Below are 23,382 nucleotides of genomic sequence, written 5' to 3' on the forward strand. Positions count from 1 at the left end.
AGGGGTGTGTAGGGGTTATGTACAGTGAATTACCTTGATGTCTATGAGATGGCCCTAAAGGGGTCTGTAGAGGTTATGTACAGTGAATTACTTTGATATCTATGAGAAGGCCCTTTAGGGGTCTGTAGGGGTTATGTACAGTGAATTACCTTGATATCTATGAGAAGGCCCTCTAGGGGTCTGTAGGGGTTATGTACTGTGAATTACCTTGATGTCTATGAGAAGGCCCTCTAGGGGTCTGTAGGGGTTATGTACAGTGAATTACCTTGATGTCTATGAGAAGGCCCTCTAGGGGTCTGTAGAGGTTATCTACAGTGAATTACCTTGACCTCTATGAGAAAGCCCTCTAGGGGTCTGTAGGGGTTATGTATGGTGAATTACCTTGGTGTCTATGAGAAGACCCTCTAGGGGTCTGTAGGGGTCTGTAGGGGTTATGTACGGTGAATTACCTTGATGTCTATGAGAAGGCCCTCTAGGGGTCTGTAGGGGTAATGTACACCTTGATGTCTATGAGAAGGCCCTCTAGGGGTGTGTAGGGGTTATGTACAGTGTATTACCTTGATGTCTATGAGAAGGCCCTCTAGGGGTCTGTAGGGGTTATGTACAGTGTATTACCTTGATGTCTATGAGAAGGCCCTCTAGGGGTGTGTAGGGGTTATGTACAGTGAATTACCTTGATGTCTATGAGATGGCCCTTTAGGGGTCTGTAGGGGTTATGTACAGTGAATTACCTTGATATCTATGAGAAGGCCCTCTAGGGGTCTGTAGGGGTTATGTACTGTGAATTACCTTGATGTCTATGAGAAGGCCCTCTAGGGGTCTGTAGGGGTTATGTACAGTGAATTACCTTGATGTCTATGAGAAAGCCCTCTAGGGGTCTGTAGAGGTTATCTACAGTGAATTACCTTGACCTCTATGAGAAGGCCCTCTAGGGGTCTGTAGGGGTTATGTACGGTGAATTACCTTGGTGTCTATGAGAAGACCCTCTAGGGGTCTGTAGGGGTCTGTAGGGGTTATGTACGGTGAATTACCTTGATGTCTAAGAGAAGGCCCTCTAGGGGTCTGTAGGGGTTATGTACGGTGAATTACCTTGATGTCTATGAGAAGGCCCTCTAGGGGTCTGTAGGGGTTATGTACATGTACAGTGAATTACCTTGATGTCTATGAGAAGGCCCTCTAGGGGTCTGTAGGGGTTATGTACAGTGAATTACCTTGATGTCTATGAGAAGGCCCTCTAGGGGTCTGTAGGGGTTATGTACAGTGAATTACCTTGATGTCTATGAGAAGGCCCTCTAGGGGTCTGTAGGGGTTATGTACTGTGAATTACCTTGATGTCTATGAAAAGGCCCTCTAGGGGTCTGTAGGGGTTATGTACAGTGTATTACCTTGGTGTCTATGAGAAGGCCTTCTAGGGGTCTGTAGGTGTTATGTACGGTGAATTACCTTGATATCTATGAGAAGGCCCTTTAGGGGTCTGTAGGGGTTATGTACAGTGAATTACCTTGGTGTCTATGAGAAGGCCCTCTAGGGGTCTGTAGGAGTTATGTACTGTGAATTACCTTGGTGTCTATGAGAAGGCCCTCTAGGGGTCTGTAGGTGTTATGTACAGTGAATTACCTTGATGTCTATGAGAAGGCCCTTTAGGGGTCTGTAGGGGTTATGTACAGTGAATTATCTTGGTGTCTATGAGAAGGCCCTCTAGGGGTCTGTAGGGGTTATGTACTCAGGGCTTTTTCTCACTGGTTTCGGAAAGGGCCTTTTTGTCTCATTTTGGGAAGAAAATTGGTGAATTAGGAAAGATTTTTTCAGGAGTAAACTGCAAATTTTGGGAATTTAGCTTAAATATGAAATATTTTCAATTGGGAATGGGGCCCATTAACGGCCCCAAAAAGCCCCCAGAAAAAGCCCTGGTACTGTGAATTACCTTGATGTCTATGAGAAGGCCCTCTAGGGGTCTGTAGGGGTAATGTACACCTTGATGTCTATGAGAAGGCCCTCTAGGGGTGTGTAGGGGTTATGTACAGTGTATTACCTTGATGTCTATGAGAAGGCCCTCTAGGGGTCTGTAGGGGTTATGTACAGTGTATTACCTTGATGTCTATGAGAAGGCCCTCTAGGGGTGTGTAGGGGTTATGTACAGTGAATTACCTTGGTGTCTATGAGAAGGCCCTCTAGGGGTCTGTAGAGGTTATGTACAGTGAATTACCTTGGTGTCTATGAGAAGGCCCTCTAGGGGTCTGTAGGGGTTATGTACTGTGAATTACCTTGGTGTCTATGAGAAGGCCCTCTAGGGGTCTGTAGGGGTTATGTACTGTGAATTACCTTGGTGTCTATGAGAAGGCCCTCTAGGGGTCTGTAGGGGTTATGTAGAGTGAATTACCTTGGTGTCTATGAGAAGGCCCTCTAGGGGTCTGTAGGGGTTATATTCAGTGAATTACCTTGATATCTATGAGAAGGCCCTCTAGGGGTCTGTAGGAGTTATGTACGGTGAATTACCTTGATATCTATGAGAAGGCCCTCTAGGGGTCTGTAGGGGTTATGTACACCTTGATGCCTATGAGAAGGCCCTCTAGGGGTCTGTAGTGGTTATGTACAGTGAATTACCTTGGTGTCTATGAGAAGGCCCTCTAGGGGTCTGTAGGGGTTATGTACTGTGAATTACCTTGGTGTCTATGAGAAGGCCCTCTAGGGGTCTGTAGAGGTTATGTACAGTGAATTACCTTGATGTCTATGAGAAGGCCCTCTAGGGGTATGTAGAGGTTATGTACAGTGAATTACCTTGATGTCTATGAGAAGGCCCTCTAGGGGTCTGTAGAGGTTATGTACAGTGAATTATCTTGGTGTCTATGAGAAGGCCCTCTTGGGGTCTGTAGGGGTTATGTACAGTGTATTACCTTGATGTCTATGAGAAGGCCCTCTAGGGGTCTGTAGGGGTTATTTACTGTGAATAACCTTGATGTCTATGAGAAGACCCTCTAGGGGTCTGTAGGGGTTATTTACTGTGAATTACCTTGATGTCTATGAGAAGGCCCTCTAGGGGTCTGTAGGGGTTATGTACTGTGAATTACCTTGGTGTCCATGAGAAGGCCCTCTAGGGGTCTGTAGGGGTTATGAACAGTGAATTACCTTGATGTCTATGAGAAGGCCCTCTTGGGGTGTGTAGGGGTTATGTACAGTGTATTACCTTGATGTCTATGAGAAGGCCCTCTAGGGGTCTGTAGGGGTCTGTAGGGGTTATGTACAGTGAATTACCTTGATGTCTATGAGAAGGCCCTCTAGGGGTCTGTAGAGGTTATGTACAGTGAATTACCTTGATGTCTATGAGAAGGCCCTCTAGGGGTCTGTAGGGGTTATGTACAGTGAATTACCTTGGTGTCTATGAGAAGGCCCTCTTGGCGTCTGTAGGGGTTATGTACAGTGAATTACCTTGATGTCTATGAGAAGGCCCTCTAGGGGTCTGTAGGGGTCTGTAGGGGTTATGTACAGTGAATTACCTTGATGTCTATGAGAAGGCCCTCTAGGGGTCTGTAGAGGTTATGTACAGTGAATTACCTTGATGTCTATGAGAAGGCCCTCTAGGGGTCTGTAGGGGTTATGTACAGTGAATTACCTTGGTGTCTATGAGAAGGCCCTCTTGGCGTCTGTAGGGGTTATGTACAGTGAATTACCTTGATGTCTATGAGAAGGCCCTCTAGGGGTCTGTAGGGGTTATGTACTGTGAATTACCTTGATGGCTATGAGAAGGCCCTTTAGGGGTCTGTAGGGGTTATGTACTGTGAATTACCTTGGTGTCTATGAGAAGGCCCTCTTGGGGTCTGTAGGGGTTATGTACAGTGTATTACCTTGATGTCTATGAGAAGGCCCTCTAGGGGTCTGTAGGGGTTATGTACGGTGAATTACCTTGGTGTCTATGAGAAGGCCCTCTAGGGGTCTGTAGGGGTTATGTACACCTTGATGCCTATGAGAAGGCCCTCTAGGGGTCTGTAGGAGTTATGTACTGTGAATTACCTTGATGTCTATGAGAAGGCCCTCTAGGGGTCTGTAGGGGTTATGTACAGTGAATTACCTTGGTGTCTATGAGAAGGCCCTCTAGGGGTCTGTAGGTGTTATGTACAGTGAATTACCTTGATATCTATGAGAAGGCCCTTTAGGGGTCTGTAGGGGTTATGTACAGTGAATTACCTTGGTGTCTATGAGAAGGCCCTCTTGGGGTCTGTAGGTGTTATGTACAGTGAATTACCTTGATATCTATGAGAAGGCCCTTTAGGGGTCTGTAGGGGTTATGTACAGTGAATTACCTTGATGTCTATGAGAAGGCCCTCTAGGGGTCTGTAGGGGTTATGTACAGTGAATTACCTTGGTGTCTATGAGAAGGCCCTCTAGGGGTCTGTAGGTGTTATGTACAGTGAATTACCTTGATATCTATGAGAAGGCCCTTTAGGGGTCTGTAGGGGTTATGTACAGTGAATTACCTTGGTGTCTATGAGAAGGCCCTCTTGGGGTCTGTAGGGGTTATGTACAGTGAATTATCTTGGTGTCTATGAGAAGGCCCTCTAGGGGTCTGTAGGGGTTATGTACAGTGAATTACCTTGGTGTCTATGAGAAGGCCCTCTAGGGGTCTGTAGGGGTTATTTACTGTGTATTACCATGATGTCTATGAGTAGGCCCTCTAGGGGTCTGTAGGGGTTATGTACTCAGGGCTTTTTCTCACTGGTTTCGGAAAGGGCCTTTTTGTCTCATTTTGGGAAGAAAATTGGTGAATTAGGAAAGATTTTTTCAGGAGTAAACTGCAAATTTTGGGAATTTGGCTTAAATATGAAATATTTTCAATTGGGAATGGGGCCCATTAACGGCCCCAAAAAGCCCCCAGAAAAAGCCCTGGTACTGTGAATTACCTTGATGTCTATGAGAAGGCCCTCTAGGGGTCTGTAGGGGTTATGTACTGTGAGGTGGTAATGTAGTTTCCCCATCAGGAGTAGTTCAAAAGTAAGGATGATGTTGGAGAATTTCTCTCTGTCTCCCTTCAGGTTCCCCACAAATTGGCCAATGGATACGTTGAATTCCTCCACTTTACATGCCAGATATACACAGGTCAACCTGACAACAGAGGTCATACCTACAGAGTCAACTAAAATTATGATGTCATTTCCTGTTTAAACTGTTATAACGATGTCATTTCCTGTTTAAACTGGAGTAATGATGTCATTTCCTGTTTAAACTGTTATAACGATATCATTTCCTGTTTAAACTGGAGTAATATTAATGTCATTTCCTTTTCAAAGATATATTTTACTGTTTTGAACAGATATGATAACGTCATTTCCTGTTTTATATAACATAATCATTTCATACTCTCATTCAAATTTAACATTATGACAATACATATACCTCTATTCACTGTCAAATTTATGTCAATCAGAAGAGAAATATTGTAGATACATTAGAATTTTGATTGATAATGCAGGGGTGTACAATTCTAAAAAATTTCCACTAGCCCAAGGGCTAGTAGCTTATTTTTTCCACTAGCCCTGATGAAAATTCTACTAGCCCTGCACTTTTGATATTTTTCAATATATGTATTCCATTTAAATATTGTTTTCCGAAATGTACCTTTTCCTCAACATAATTGATCAGAATCTTGCCATTTAACAAAGAATTCAATAATTTTAATATTGCTCAGAATGTTATATGGTCTGTTTGTGAAAATAGTCATAACTATTGCGAAAGATATTAACTGTACAATAAAATAAGTTTACACACTTCAAAACAATTAAGAGTATAAAAATATGGATTATATTTTACTGGTTGTAGATAAGAGTTAAAACTTTCTGACGGTTACATGTACCTATACAATGATATGTCAATATTGTATTTTGAATAGTTAAACTGAAATATACTTCAATCTAAATTAAATGAGAGGGAATAATTATTTTTTTTTTAAATCTAAAGCTGCTAATTTCAATAAACCAACCCATTACCAACTCAATCACTACTATAAAAAAAGTTCTGGTTTCATGTCAGTGAACTTGAAGTTGAATTCATTCTGATCCATTACTTTCTAGATATTTTTGTTCTCCATCTCATTTCCTGAGGGATAACTTATAGCTAGCAAATTGTATTGGATTGGAACTAAAGGTGCCAATATCAATGAAATCAATATCATTTTAACTTTTAATCATAATCATAGGAAATTATTATCATGACGATTCAAGTAAAGTTCAAATTTTAATTTATAACAATGTTAAGTAGAGTTTTTCAGATGAAAATGTTGTGAACATCTGTCAAATATACATCTACAAGATTCTCCTACTTTATTTAGAAACCAACAGCTTAAGAAATTTAGTGTCATCACGCCTGTTTTTGAATATAACATCTGTCAAAACAGACCTGTATATATAACAGCACCAACGATCTAATTTCAATTTAACAGGAAGATTAACTCAACTGATAATAAGATCTATATATCCCAATAATAAATGTGATATGATCACTAACTGTCACTTCACAATTAAATTCCTATCTTAATTATCTCTGTAACTATACTGAGATGTCGGCAGACCGTGTTTGCATCTGGGTCACTCGTGTTTGCATCTGGATCACTCGTGCGCTTGAATGCTATCAATAGCCCCGTTCGATTTGCGCTCTTCTCATTCTAGAATATATCTTCTGGTCACTCGATTTGTAGCTCTTCTGCTTCTGGAAGATCTTCTACTCTTCCGTCTCAAAGCTGGAAGATTTATCTTCCAAGATGGCAGCGACCATGTTTTAAGTGTGCGAGTGATGAGTTTCACTAGAGATGGATTTATAACACATACATGCACATGTTTGTATCATCGTGTTTGTGAAAACTTAAAAACTTGCTTATTTTTTGTTTTATTCTCCCGGTTTACTCGATTTACATATAACGGAATACGATCTTCTTAGAAGGCTTCTCTTCTTAGAAGAGTGCAAATCGAACGGGGCTCAGGGCATACCTAAGCATTTGATAGACCTAGATGAAGATATTATTTACGTTTGAGAACTGTGTTGAACCGATGTCAACCACCTGTGGTTGAAATTTTTTATTAACTTGACCAGTTATACCATGTTTACAACTGTCAGAACTGTATACAGAAACAAACTGGCTTTTAATGTAGATTTATTAACGAAAATTTTGGTACAGAAGCAATTTGACGTTTCATGCAGATTTATGAAGAAGAAATTTTCACTAGCCCACGGGCTAGTCAGTGCCATAGAGCAGCTAGCCCTGACCTGAAAACTACTAGCCCCGGGCGTCGGGCTAGTGGAATTGTACACCCCTGTTAATGGTAATCAACGAGCCAAAAACATACAAATTAAACCTACTTAAAGTGACGTTTTGTTTGCTTGTTTTTTGTTTCAACGTTCTATTAACAACCAGGGTCATTTAAAGATGTGCCAGGTTTTGGCGGTGGAGGAAAGCCAAAGTACCCAGAGAAAAACCACTGGTCTACAGTCAGTACCTGGCAACTGCCCCACCTAGGCTTCGAACTCGCAACCAAGAGTTGGAGGGCTAGTGATAAAGTGTCGAGACACCTTAACCACTCAGCCACCTACTTAAACTGACACTGCATAACATACATACATGATATCCTTAGGATAGAAGTCCATCACCGATGTAGAGGCGTAGAATCGCTTGAAGTAGCAGAGTGCTGTCCCCTGGAACACAACACAGATTATTTATAACCTGGAATGGCTGACATCAGTGGGATCGAGTGTTTCCTCATGAGTTTAAAGGAAAAATATTGTTAATTCAGGTCAGGCCTGAATTTAAATTTTTTTGAATTGAGAACCAATGTAAAAAAATATATGTACCCCTTTTTATGATGAACTTTTTTTTTGTCTTATCCAACTGTATTGAAACTGTATTGAATATACAAGAGGCCCCATGGGCCTGAAAAGTCACTTGAGTTCTAAAATACATACTAATAGTTGATGTTTTGTTCGTTTTTAAATCAATACTTATGACCAGTGTGACCTTGAAGGTAGGTCAAGGTCATTTAATTTAACAAACTTTTCAGACTATTATCAAAGTATGCCATTGTCCCAAGAGGATGACCCTTGGACACTGCACAAAAATGATCACAATTTTTTTTTTTTTATTTCAGGTGGACGAAAAATGCCCAGCTGGGGGCCAATACAAAATCCTAATCTCATTGATGGATTTATAGCAAAAAACTGAATATTAGAACTTAAAGGAGTTTTCATTTTGTTGGAGATCTTATGAAACAAATTTTTTAAGTTTTTATTTTTGAGAGCCCTAGTCAACAAAAAATTAAAATTTTAAGACAAATTTAGAAAATCAGAAATTAAATGAAAACAAACTTAAGATGTTTTTTATCACGTGACTCAGAAAACTTAAATTTTTACAAATGTGGAGGGCAAAATTAAACATAGACAGCCTTTTTGTTGTCATGTGCAAATTATGATGTCATTGTCTATATTATTATGATTGACTGCTGCCATTTTTTAAATGATCGATGATCGATTATTTATCGGTCATGAACAGAAAAGGAAATACATGTATCTGCAAAAAACATAAACCAAAACAGAGGAAAATGTTGTGGATATCTTTTAAGGCATCCAGGCTATGTTTTAAAATGTTGTTTAAGTGCAATTTTTTATTTCAATTTACTAATAATATTGTTGATATATCAATTTTTTAAGTTGGCTATAAATCTTGAAAATCATTTTATCTTCAAACCATGATTGATTACAAAATATCATGATTAACTATAGTCGGACATAAAATGAATAATCATCAACTTAAACAATTTATCATCATTTAAACAAAATATATTGGTGGGCCTACCATAATTAAGAGCTCTTATTATTCATTACTATACTGGTTAACAGCTGTTGACGATTTGATCATTCTGTACTACATACCAGGACACACTTTGGCATGGGAGGCTGAAAAATGTTACAGAACTCCTTGAGGACGTGCTCAGTCTGCCGGCAGATCAACCTCTCTTCTTCAGGAGTGAGGAAGTGTTTTAGTTTCTGTTCATCCTGAAATATTTAATATCAACAGTATCAACAGTAATTTTTTTTAATTTTAATTATTGAAGATTTTTGAACAATATGTAACACATTCACAATTCAGTTTTCAATACACACAATCATTCCTTATTATTAGCTAAAATTCATCACTTTATTAAAGATAATATTTTATCAATGATCTATTGTGTAACTGTTTATAGTTGATATATGTACCGTTTTTAATATCTTAATAAAGAATGAGAGAAGAAATTAAAGGAAAAGTAGAAAAGAATCAGCACAGAGAATGAGAAGTTGAACCAACAGTAAACTAACAAAAGGAACTAAACAAATATTTAACCTCTTTTGACATTTATACATTGATGAACAGAACGCTTATATGCAAATTAAACAAGAGGCCAAAGGGACTCGCAGTCTCGAGGGTTTTAATATGTACACTGATAGATGCTTTTCAACCAACATTTAACAAAGCTGAACAAGCTTGAATGTAGATCAAGGTCATGTATATGAACAAACTTGGTATCCCTTCATCCCAGCATGCTACTGGCTCAATATCATATAACCCTGGCCTCTTGGTTTTTGAGAAGAAGTTGAAAATATAAATTATTTATAGATCAAGGGACAATGCACAAAAGGCAATCACAATGGGTTACTTGAGACTTCATCTCAGGTAACCCAGAAAAATTTGAAGAGTATATATGATACTTAAACTATGTATTCAAATACATTTTTTTTATTAAAGATGCTACCTCTCTGAAAAATGTTATTATGATTGAATAATTAATTTTCCATTGTTTGTATGCAGAATTGGGCTTTCTGATTGGTTGAGATTTTTTTTCATACATCTTTGAAAAAAAAAAACGTTAATGGCACGAAAATGTGCCATAGACGTTGCCTATTGATTTGTGAAAAAGAATCCCTTATAAGTTCAGTTAAATTGTACACGTTTTAAATTTAAAAATCAATTTCACTTTCAATTAAAATCAATTAAAATTAATTATAAGCGTCAATTATTTTTTAGTTTCATAGGGATAAGAAAAAAATTTGTCTGCAAACTGTATGAATCTGCGTAGCAGATTCTTACAAAAGTTTGCAAACAATTTTTTTTATACCACAATGAAACAAAAATATAATCGACATCATTGCTATTTAACAATAAAAGGTTGAAAAATTATATAAATAAAACCACTTTAGATAAAGTTACATAAGAAGTACGAATTGCATCTAAAAAACTCAGTTCTGCACGTGTAGCAAGTTTAAAAAGTTGTTTTGATAAAATTTTCTACACATGTTAATCTATATGAGATGACAATTAAATCTACTTATTCAATTCCTCTTAAAAACAAAATAAAAATTCAAAAGAAAAAAGTACATTGTTGAAATGTAGTTTACGTTTATCACAATGAACTGACCATCATGTGACTGCCATGGGTTTGTATAAACTTGTCGTTGGCCTCACTCCTGGTGGCAGCCAGCTCCGTCTCACCACTGAAGGTCCAGTACTTTCTCTGTGTACTGGTTGAGAACATGATGGTGTGGATGTCCTTCCTCTGTCCAGCAGCACTGCAACATTAAAAATACACAACAATTTGATGGTGTCAACATTAATATTATTAAATTTTCATATCAAACATTTTTTTTCAATAAAAATTACAAAAACAGCTTCCTCCACATTTGGAACTTTGGAAACCCTGACATTTGGTGCATGTGACCAAACCTTTAATTGTTTCAAGTGAGGTGAATACTTGACAAGGGGATATCCGAAACTGGGTTGTGAGTTGTGAAGTCTTCGGGGTCGAAGACTTAAAAAAAATGGGAGGGAAGAATGTAGCGGAACTGGACTTGGTCGATCATCGGCGACCAGGTAGCTCAATCGGTAGAGCATCCAGCTAGTGTTCGGAGGTTCGAACCCCGGTCTGGCCGTGCATTTTTCCACTCCTATTACAATTGTACATATTTCATATATCATCTTCATCTTAATAAACCTGTTAAATTTACTATACTCTTGTAGTCATCATTTCACGTCTATGCCATTGGCAAATTGAACCTATGGTGTGTTGGCGGCAGTACATGAATGTGTGTCACCGGTTGAAACCCTGACATTCCAATCAGAACACAACGTGAGTCGAGGTGACTCCAATCAGAACACAACGTGAGTCGAGGTGACATCCTTTCGTGGCATTGCTAACTGCCCTAGTACTAGGCTACTACACAAGTTTAAATGTTAACGTTACCATGTGTGGTAAGTTAAGATCAGCTGAGCGAATGACAACCGAGTTCAAGTTAGGTATATAAAGCCAACTATGTCGACATTGAAAGTGAATACCATACGAATTTACCTTCAGAAAAACATTATCTACTGCTCGATTTATACCAAGTTCAGATTGCATTCGGTTTCAGTCGCATCCTTTCAGTCCGGAAGCAGCTGTTCACGATGTAAGATCAGAAACGGTTCCGGATCCAACATCTCTTGGTCAATGAAGTGTTTGAACCAAACGTTGAAATTGACAGTGCGCTTTATTCACGCTGACTCACAACAGACAGTGGCAAATTCGGTGGTGAGAACGGTGAGAAAAACGTTGCTGTTAAAACAGCGTACATTTCACCTGAATGTTATGTTTACAGCCGTCTGATTTTCTTAGGATTCATTTGTTCACATAACACATGATGTTTAGTGTATCAGCCTTGTCAATTTTCAGGAAAACTTGGCTGTTATGGCTCGCAGGTACTTGTGGACATGATTATGATGTTTTAAAAAATATCATGTTATAGACGAGTAACTTATTGTATTACAATAGCATGCTTGCTTAAAAAAAAATACCTTGGTCTTATAAATACTGATATTTATAGGACCAAGGTATGATATATTTTTATACAACTTAACCATGCGATGGTAATACAATAATTTAATCATCTATAACATACTATTTTTATTAAAAACATCATAATCATGTCCATAAGTACCACTACCTGTGCTAGAGCTAACGTGTAAGAGTGTACATATCCTTATTTATGGTGATTGTTCTGATGTATGGCGCGGGAAGGATGTCATAACTAAATAATTTTGCCTAGGAAGAAATCAAATTTTGCTTAGGCAAAAATAATATTGCTTAGGCAAAATTAGTTTTTAGCCTACGCAAAAATATTTCTTCCTAAGCAAAAATAATATTCCCTAGGCAAAATTCGATTTCTGCCTAGGCTGAAATATTTTTGCCTAAGCAATATTTGATTTTTGCCTATGCAGAAATAATTTTGCCCAGGCAAAAATATTTAATTATGACATCCTTCCCGCGCCATACGATGAACATCCTGATATCTGCTAGGAGAGTAAGAGGCTGCTCTAGTTCAGGCAAGGCCCAACAGGGTAAGACCACATGGGCATGTCTAGTCTTATAATAAAAAATAGCCAGAAATACCTAAATTAGGTATTTCTGGCTATTTTTTCATATAAGACTAGATCTAGACATGCCCCTGTGGTCAGGCCAGGACATTTGGTGTCAAAGACCACTTCAGTCACAGGTGCCTGACTCGTTTTATAAAATAATAACATATAAGATAATAAGAGTACATATAAATGAGATAAATGTGCTATTATATGTTATTTTTTCATAAAACGAGTCAAGCACCTGTGCTTCAATCTATAGCTATAGGATCATTGAGAAGTTTTGTTGCAGCTAAAGAACCAGGGTTGTGATTGCTTTGTGAAGAGAAGATCTAGACTGCGGAAGCTAGGATGGAGAAGTGTAAAAGTGTGGAGTATATCTATAGCTAGGCCACATACCTTAATTACTGTACAGCTAGGCCACATACCTTAATTACTGTACAGCTAGGCCACATACCTTAATTACTGTACAGCTAGACCACATACCTTAATAACTGTACAGCTAGGCCACATATACCTTGATTACTGTACAGCTAGGCCACATACCTTGATTACTGTACAGCTAGGCCACATACCTTGATTACTGTACAGCTAGGCCACATACCTTGATTACTGTACAGCTAGGCCACATACCTTGATTACTGTACAGCTAGGCCACATACCTTGATTACTGTACAGCTAGGCCACATACCTTGATTACTGTACAGCTAGGCCACATACCTTAATTACTGTACAGCTAGGCCACATACCTTGATTACTGTACAGCTAGGCCACATACCTTGATTACTGTACAGCTAGGCCACATACCTTAATTACTGTACAGCTAGGCCACATACCTTAATTACTGTACAGCTAGGCCACATACCTTAGTTACTGTACAGCTAGGCCACATACCTTAATTACTGTACAGCTAGACCACATACCTTAATTACTGTACAGCTAGACCACATACCTTAATTACTGTACAGCTAGGCCACATACCTTGATTACTGTACAGCTAGGCCACATACCTTGATTACTGTACAGCTAGACCACATACCTTGATTACTGTACAGCTAGGCCACATACCTTGATTACTGTACAGCTAGGCCACATACCTTGATTACTGTACAGCTAGGCCACATACCTTGATTACTGTACAGCTAGGCCACATACCTTGATTACTGTACAGCTAGGCCACATACCTTGATTACTGTACAGCTAGGCCACATACCTTGATTACTGTACAGCTAGGCCACATACCTTGATTACTGTACAGCTAGGCCACATACCTTGATTACTGTACAGCTAGGCCACATACCTTGATTACTGTACAGCTAGGCCACATACCTTAATTACTGTACAGCTAGGCCACATACCTTGATTACTGTACAGCTAGGCCACATACCTTGATTACTGTACAGCTAGGCCACATACCTTAATTACTGTACAGCTAGGCCACATACCTTAATTACTGTACAGCTAGGCCACATACCTTAGTTACTGTACAGCTAGGCCACATACCTTAATTACTGTACAGCTAGACCACATACCTTAATTACTGTACAGCTAGACCACATACCTTAATTACTGTACAGCTAGGCCACATACCTTGATTACTGTACAGCTAGGCCACATACCTTGATTACTGTACAGCTAGACCACATACCTTGATTACTGTACAGCTAGGCCACATACCTTGATTACTGTACAGCTAGGCCACATACCTTGATTACTGTACAGCTAGGCCACATACCTTGATTACTGTACAGCTAGGCCACATACCTTGATTACTGTACAGCTAGGCCACATACCTTGATTACTGTACAGCTAGGCCACATACCTTGATTACTGTACAGCTAGGCCACATACCTTAATTACTGTACAGCTAGGCCACATACCTTGATTACTGTACAGCTAGACCACATACCTTAATTACTGTACAGCTAGGCCACATACCTTGATTACTGTACAGCTAGGCCACATACCTTGATTACTGTACAGCTAGGCCACATACCTTGATTACTGTACAGCTAGACCACATACCTTAATTACTGTACAGCTAGGCCACATACCTTAATTACTGTACAGCTAGGCCACATACCTTAGTTACTGTACAGCTAGACCACATACCTTAATTACTGTACAGCTAGGCCACATACCTTGATTACTGTACAGCTAGGCCACATACCTTGATTACTGTACAGCTAGGCCACATACCTTGATTACTGTACAGCTAGGCCACATACCTTGATTACTGTACAGCTAGACCACATACCTTGATTACTGTACAGCTAGGCCACATACCTTGATTACTGTACAGCTATACGCCACATACCTTAGTTACTGTACAGCTAGGCCACATACCTTAGTTACTGTACAGCTAGGCCACATACCTTGGTTACTGTACAGCTAGGCCACATACCTTGATTACTGTACAGCTAGGCCACATACCTTGATTACTGTACAGCTAGGCCACATACCTTGATTACTGTACACCTAGGCCACATACCTTGATTACTGTACAGCTAGGCCACATACCTTGATTACTGTACAGCTAGGCCACATACCTTGATTACTGTACAGCTAGGCCACATACCTTGATTACTGTACAGCTATACGCCACATACCTTAGTTACTGTACAGCTAGGCCACATACCTTAATTACTGTACAGCTAGGCCACATACCTTGATTACTGTACAGCTAGGCCACATACCTTGGTTACTGTACAGCTAGGCCACATACCTTGATTACTGTACAGCTAGGCCACATACCTTGATTACTGTACAGCTAGGCCACATACCTTGGTTACTGTACAGCTAGGCCACATACCTTGATTACTGTACAGCTAGGCCACATACCTTGATTACTGTACAGCTAGGCCACATACCTTAATTACTGTACAGCTAGGCCACATACCTTGATTACTGTACAGCTAGGCCACATACCTTAATTACTGTACAGCTAGGCCACATACCTTAATTACTGTACAGCTAGACCACATACCTTAATTACTGTACAGCTAGGCCACATACCTTGATTACTGTACAGCTAGGCCACATACCTTGATTACTGTACAGCTAGACCACATACCTTAATTACTGTACAGCTAGGCCACATACCTTGATTACTGTACAGCTAGGCCACATACCTTGATTACTGTACAGCTAGGCCACATACCTTGATTACTGTACAGCTAGGCCACATACCTTGATTACTGTACAGCTAGGCCACATACCTTGATTACTGTACAGCTAGGCCACATACCTTAATTACTGTACAGCTAGGCCACATACCTTGATTACTGTACAGCTAGACCACATACCTTAATTACTGTACAGCTAGGCCACATACCTTGATTACTGTACAGCTAGGCCACATACCTTGATTACTGTACAGCTAGGCCACATACCTTGATTACTGTACAGCTAGGCCACATACCTTGATTACTGTACAGCTAGGCCACATACCTTAATTACTGTACAGCTAGGCCACATACCTTAATTACTGTACAGCTAGGCCACATACCTTAGTTACTGTACAGCTAGACCACATACCTTAATTACTGTACAGCTAGGCCACATACCTTGATTACTGTACAGCTAGGCCACATACCTTGATTACTGTACAGCTAGACCACATACCTTGATTACTGTACAGCTAGACCACATACCTTGATTACTGTACAGCTAGACCACATACCTTGATTACTGTACAGCTAGGCCACATACCTTGATTACTGTACAGCTATACGCCACATACCTTAGTTACTGTACAGCTAGGCCACATACCTTGGTTACTGTACAGCTAGGCCACATACCTTGGTTACTGTACAGCTAGGCCACATACCTTGATTACTGTACAGCTAGGCCACATACCTTGATTACTGTACAGCTAGGCCACATACCTTGATTACTGTACAGCTAGGCCACATACCTTGATTACTGTACAGCTAGGCCACATACCTTGATTACTGTACAGCTAGACCACATACCTTGATTACTGTACAGCTAGGCCACATACCTTGATTACTGTACAGCTATACGCCACATACCTTAGTTACTGTACAGCTAGGCCACATACCTTAATTACTGTACAGCTAGGCCACATACCTTGATTACTGTACAGCTAGGCCACATACCTTGGTTACTGTACAGCTAGGCCACATACCTTGATTACTGTACAGCTAGGCCACATACCTTGATTACTGTACAGCTAGGCCACATACCTTGGTTACTGTACAGCTAGGCCACATACCTTGATTACTGTACAGCTAGGCCACATACCTTGATTACTGTACAGCTAGGCCACATACCTTAATTACTGTACAGCTAGGCCACATACCTTGATTACTGTACAGCTAGGCCACATACCTTAATTACTGTACAGCTAGGCCACATACCTTAATTACTGTACAGCTAGGCCACATACCTTGATTACTGTACAGCTAGGCCACATACCTTAATTACTGTACAGCTAGGCCACATACCTTAGTTACTGTACAGCTAGGCCACATACCTTAATTACTGTACAGCTAGGCCACATACCTTAATTACTGTACAGCTAGGCCACATACCTTAATTACTGTACAGCTAGGCCACATACCTTGATTACTGTACAGCTAGGCCACATACCTTGATTACTGTACAGCTAGGCCACATACCTTGATTACTGTACAGCTAGGCCACATACCTTGATTACTGTACAGCTAGGCCACATACCTTGATTACTGTACAGCTAGACCACATACCTTGATTACTGTACAGCTAGGCCACATACCTTAATTACTGTACAGCTAGGCCACATACCTTGATTACTGTACAGCTAGGCCACATACCTTGATTACTGTACAGCTAGGCCACATACCTTGATTACTGTACAGCTAGACCACATACCTTAATTACTGTACAGCTAGACCACATACCTTAATTACTGTACAGCTAGACCACATACCTTAATTACTGTACAGCTAGGCCACATACCTTGATTACTGTACAGCTAGGCCACATACCTTGATTACTGTACAGCTAGGCCACATACCTTGATTACTGTACAGCTAGACCACATACCTTGATTACTGTACAGCTAGGCCACATACCTTAATTACTGTACAGCTAGGCCACATACCTTAATTACTGTACAGCTAGGCCACATACCTTAGTTACTGTACAGCTAGACCACATACCTTAATTACTGTACAGCTAGGCCACATACCTTGATTACTGTACAGCTAGACCACATACCTTGATTACTGTACAGCTAGACCACATACCTTGATTACTGTACAGCTAGACCACATACCTTGATTACTGTACAGCTAGGCCACATACCTTAGTTACTGTACAGCTAGGCCACATACCTTGATTACTGTACAGCTAGGCCACATACCTTGATTACTGTACAGCTAGACCACATACCTTAATTACTGTACAGCTAGACCACATACCTTAATTACTGTACAGCTAGACCACATACCTTGATTACTGTACAGCTAGGCCACATACCTTAATTACTGTACAGCTAGACCACATACCTTAGTTACTGTACAGCTAGGCCACATACCTTAATTACTGTACAGCTAGACCACATACCTTAATTACTGTACAGCTAGGCCACATACCTTGATTACTGTACAGCTAGACCACATACCTTAATTACTGTACTTCTTCCTGCTTATGAGAATTTCTCTTTAGCCTGGTTGATGTACTGCTCACAGAGGCTGGTAGTTTGAGGCCAAGCTGAGACGAGGCATTTTTCACTTCTCCTTCCTATAAGACTTATATACATTTCATGCTGCCATACTGTTAATTTATGGCACAAACTTTTCTGGGTATATATGGGTATCATGATTTCTGATGTCATCAACTCATGAAAACAGCAAATGAAATTAAATTGTAATAAACATTTCTGTTATAAAGTTAATTGATATACATTATAGTAATATAATATCTAAATGCTTGTTAATTACATTCATTTTTCCCAGATATGGTAATGTAGCAGTTTCACAACATCCCAAAAGCTTACACTTAATTGGACTATTGTTTAGTGCCGATATATTGAGGACCATTGTTCAGTGCCGATTCATTGAGGACCATTGTATTGACTGATCACTGTGAGACAGACTGATGGCTGACGTCGAGGGCACCACTGATGATGTCGACAGTACTGGGTCTCTAGACAGTACAGGGTCTCCGGGAGATAGTGAAGAGGCTGTAGTGAAGATGTATGAAGAGATGTTTGCCGATCGGTACTCTTCCACGGATGACAGGTATTAAAATGTAGAGAGTATCAGGTCACCTGATTATCAGGGATCATTTTGGAGGGGGCCTTTGGCCCAGAATTTTCCTGAATGACCCACATGATTCTGAAAAATCCTTTACATTTCTATAAATGTATCAATATATCCTATCTATTCTTTGAAAATGAGAATCATAGATGTTTTTTTCCATTTATTAGGTCACCTGAGACAAAGTCTCAAGTGACCTATTCTCATCCTCTTTTGTCCGTCGTCGTGCGTCTGTCCGTAAACAATTTACATTTTCGCCTTCTTCTCCAAAACCCCTAAACCAAATTCTATGGCTAAAGGTCAACCAAAATCGTGAATTATATGGTCCCCACCCCTCAGGGGCAGAGGGGCGGAGCTAAAATGGGTCAAATTGACTAAAACTTCAAAAATCTTCTTCTCTAACTCTCAGATATGGTGAAATCAAATACTCTTCATAGATGGAAGGGTCTTACATATGTAAGGTGCTTTACCAAAATTGTGAATTTCATGACATGAACCAGGGGTCTTATGTTTGCCCCTGGGGAGGGGGTAAACTTTACCATAGTATATAGGGAAATCACATTTTTGACACTAATTTGTTTGATTTCGATTGGAATTCATTCTAACATTATCAGCATGGGATGACAGTTTGATGGCATGTACATGTTAGCCCTGACTGACCCCTAGGGGCTGATGGGTGGGGCCAAATATAGTAAATTAAATCAACTGAAATATTTCAAATCTTCGCTTGGGAAATAAAAGATTGAAATTGGGTATAAACATGGGTCCATCGATTATTGGCCCCAGACAGGCCCTACACAAGTCCCAGTTGTTGTGGATGTTTGTCATTTTAAGATTTCTGTTTTTTAGTTACCAAGATCTGCTACAGTCCAGCAAAGCCCCACCTCCATGTGTGAAGAACTGGTTCCCGAAACAAAACAGAAACTTTGACCGTAATAGGTTTGTATTCTACCACATACCTTTTTAACTCTTTACCACCTAATGACTACATATGACGCCCCTGCTATTTCCCCAAAAGCTATACTTGGGGAAGCCCTGGAATGATTAATAGCTAACTGAAATTTGAATTAATTAATGATTTAAATCACTGAGAAGAAAATAATTTATTGTTGAAGATAATTGTCATACACCAAATTAATCATGAGAGTCTCCAGAATTGAATTTTAGTTTGCAAATCCAAAAATAAAGTTTCACTTCAACTCATATTTACAGGTAAGTCTGCGAGCCAGGTAAAAATCACTAGAATGTTATTTACAGGCAAATTACCAGTACCTATGTGTGATTTTTCCTAAAATACTGTTTGAAACATCATCATCACCTAGTTCAAAACCACTAAACTCTCCTTCATCATCAGAATTAAAAATGTCTGCAATAATCTCTTGAATTGAGTCGGAATCAGACTCTTGTTCTAAATTCTTCTAAATCCCTAAAATATTTCCCGTTGTCTGATTGGTCTACTATGGGACACCACTTGCTGAGAATAGATCATTTATTCAAAAAAATCTAGGACAAAATGTGGATAGGGGAGGGGGGAGGGGTTTCCCTACAAAAAGGTGGCAAATTTGAAAAGGTCGTCATATGTCATCATTAGGGATACAGGTAGGGGCGTCAGATGTCGTCATTAGGTGGTAAAGTATAGGGAGTGCTAAATGGTAAAGAGTTAAAATCAAAATTTGAAGCATATTTTGTATATATATGCGGTCTACAAAGTTTTGTAGTCGCTTGTAGATTGTGTTGGGTGCGGTGTTAGAGTGGAAGATGGAGTCTGGTTTTGTATATGCGGCTATAGTACAGGAGAGGAGACTCATTAATAATCCGGTTTCATGCTCCAATACAATAGAGTTATGTCCCTTTGATCACCAATGAACGTACCACTCTATACCTATCTTTCTTGGATATTTTTTAGTTAAGGATGAACGAAATATAATAAATTATTTTCAGATTTAGTTTAAAGTAATTTATTATATTTCATATGCAATGTATGCAATACAATAGAGTTATCTCCCTTTGATCACCAATGAACGTATCAATATATCCCTGTATTTCTCGGATATTTTTTAGTTAAGGATGAACGAAATATAATAAATTATTTTCAGATTTAGTTTAAAGTAATTTATATTAATATATTTCATATGCAATGTATGCAATACAATAGAGTTATCTCCCTTTGATTACCAATGAACGTACCAATCTATCCCTGTATTTCTCGATTACTTCACATGGTAATCCAGCTATCACTTACCTTGAGAGCTCGGGCTTTTGTAACTTTTAAATTACATATCCAACAACCACTCGTTGTGTAACCTCTATTTCTCGTGCCTTGACAGGGATATCCACAGTTTTACCGGTATTAGATTTTTCATGGTTAGGACAAGCTATATCAACCCTAGAAATCAATAAAGTCTTTCACCCCTTTTGGGGGGAGATAGGGGGATCTCAACTCTCAGGGAGATTATAAAGTTCTCAAACTCTCTGCTTCATCCTTAAAAGGGATGAATCATTATTTTGCTTTTACCCTGTTTTCCAATCGAAGTGTGAATTAAATCCAAACGTATGTAAACCACAACACGTGGACGGCAGATGACAGTTGTGATAAGGCTGCAGCAGACGCTTTACACCTTACGATGTTGATTTCATACAAAATATAGTTCCGATAACCTTGTCAAAAAGAACACCAAACACTCAGTTAATTCTGATAGTTACTTCTTAATTCCTTTTGTGGATGAAGCAGACAAACATTTGTAAGATGAGTTCCGGGTCAGGTCAGTCAGTGCATGACCTCACCCTATATATTGAGAACAAGAGCACACTCAAAGAGCATGTGAAGCTTGTCTTATCCCTAAAGTGAGATTAATAGAATCTTTAACCCCCTGGGGGGCGAGACAGGGGAATCTCAACCCTTGGGGAAGATTCTTAAGTTACCAAACATGAGGCTTGTCGAGTGTTAGGTAGCTTAATTATCTTACCCCAAGGGTTAAAATTCCCGTCTCACTTCCATGGGGGCGAATGATTATTTTTCTCTTACCCTGTTTACCCTCTTATGTATCTAATATTGATGTTACATCAAGGCAATGTTGACGGGACGTGATTGAATCGTCGATGTGACGTCATTGTACTGTTATCGTGACGTAATGATATTGATGCCGTGACGAAATGTAATTGTTGAGAACGTGCAAAGTACAGAGCATGTGTAGCTTGTCTTTTCCACAGGGGTGAGATAAGAAAATCTCACCCTGGTAAAACTGTGGGTATCCCTGTCCAGGGTAAGAGAATAATAGAAACTTTCATCCCCTTGGGTAACGTCAATATTTACAGAACTGTGGATATCCCTGTCCAGGGTAAGAGAAAAGAAAATCTCACCCTGGTAAAACTGTGGATATCCCTGTCCAGGGTAAGAGAATAATAGAATCTATCACAGGTCTGTTCCGTGGACAGGGATATCTCAACCCGAGTGTAAGAGTTTGGCCAGTCAGCACGAGGCTTGCCGAGTGCTGGCCAGCCAAGCTCTCACATGAGGGTTGAGATATCCTTGTTCGTGGACAGACCCGTGATTTATTATTTTTCTCACATACTTGCAACCAAACGTAAGTTTTTATGAAAGTTTTTCATTGCCATCTTCAATGCTCTGTGGAATGTGCGTCAAAATTAATATTGATGATGTGATCATTTACGACTTGGTTACTCGACGTAAAATGATGACGTTACGTCATTGTTATCAGCATCATACAGTATAACGCGTGCCGGCTGTCTTTACCCACCCTGTGTAAGATCGATTTATCTTTTCCCCAGCAACCTCCGGATAACCCTATGAGGTATGGGAGAAAAGAAAATCTCACCCTGGTGCAGTTGTGGATAACACTGTCCAGGAAAAGAAATATATTTCTATGTCCTGTTTTGAATTTTCGTTAAAACCAGTTTAAACATCGTTTGCTGTGTACTATCTTTCTGGACAAAAAGCTTGAGGAATTTTAATTAATTACAAGGCAGTAGAAATAGATTTTTAGGAATTTTTTTTATTATTCACAGAGGCAGAGGTGGAAGAGGGTATCACCAGCGAGGTAACTATGGTAACAGAAACTATGGCAACCAGTCACATGGTGGCTATGAAAACGACAGACGACATCAAGGCCATAGAGACCAAGGTCGTTATGACCACCACCAAGGTCAAGGTCACTGGGGTCATGGCAACCAGAGACATGAACGGAGATACCAGCCATACTGAACAGTGTTATGGACTGTGACTGTGGTGTTTTCCTGGTGTGATTTTTAGGAGTCCAAATATGATTCTAAGAAACGTTGACACATTTCATGTTGCATTGTGGCGTCATCTTGTGTTCAACTTCAATATTGCAATATATGTGTTCAAATGATCGAAATATATATACATTGTATGTACATCAAACAGCATTGAGACAAATTTAAATGATGTATGAAATGTATTGTCATTAAAAGGATGATCATGATGCAGGTTAAAAGAAGCTAACGCCTTGATTTAGGAAGTTCATTGGCTTATATAAGCCAATCTTTGTTCAAGGTACATGTGTATATTGGTGTCATCCTGTCGGTCATTGCTTGCAGCACATCAAATAAACATCATCAAAATCAAATTCTAATGGTTCACATTTTAAATAAAATTCCATTCTTTAATAATTCAACCATTTTATTTTATTTTTTTTAATTTTCAGAGTTGACTATCGAGTTCTTGACTGATTTGGA

General features: G+C 39.5%; 2 protein-coding genes across 3 annotated transcripts in view; one reads left to right on the top strand and one right to left on the bottom strand.

Annotated features, from left to right (window-relative positions):
• The window catches only part of LOC117315424 (cyclin-H-like), a 32,773-nt gene extending 21,307 nt beyond the window's left edge, over positions 1-11,466 (bottom strand). Inside the window, exons 1-5 of one of the 2 annotated variants that reach the window (XM_033869609.1) lie at positions 11,358-11,466; positions 10,431-10,581; positions 8,908-9,030; positions 7,604-7,677; positions 4,896-5,097 (exon numbers count right to left, since the gene is read on the bottom strand). In XM_033869609.1, the coding sequence (XP_033725500.1) occupies positions 4,896-5,097; positions 7,604-7,677; positions 8,908-9,030; positions 10,431-10,547 (516 nt within the window). In that variant the 5' untranslated portion in view covers positions 10,548-10,581; positions 11,358-11,466. Of the gene's footprint in view, positions 1-4,895; positions 5,098-7,603; positions 7,678-8,907; positions 9,031-10,430; positions 10,582-11,344 lie in introns of both variants that reach the window. The other variant, XM_033869610.1, reaches the window with a different exon arrangement.
• LOC117315426 (RNA guanine-N7 methyltransferase activating subunit-like) lies at positions 11,460-23,321 on the top strand. The gene is made up of 4 exons (XM_033869611.1): positions 11,460-11,585; positions 18,364-18,648; positions 19,516-19,605; positions 22,693-23,321. The coding sequence occupies exons 2-4, from the start codon at positions 18,506-18,508 to the stop codon at positions 22,886-22,888; spliced, it is 429 nt and encodes a 142-aa protein (XP_033725502.1). The 5' UTR covers positions 11,460-11,585; positions 18,364-18,505; the 3' UTR covers positions 22,889-23,321.
• Positions 23,322-23,382: the final 61 nt, after the last annotated feature.

Source organism: Pecten maximus, chromosome 17 (assembly GCF_902652985.1).
Source record: "Pecten maximus chromosome 17, xPecMax1.1, whole genome shotgun sequence".
Taxonomy (NCBI): Eukaryota; Metazoa; Mollusca; class Bivalvia; order Pectinida; family Pectinidae; genus Pecten; species Pecten maximus.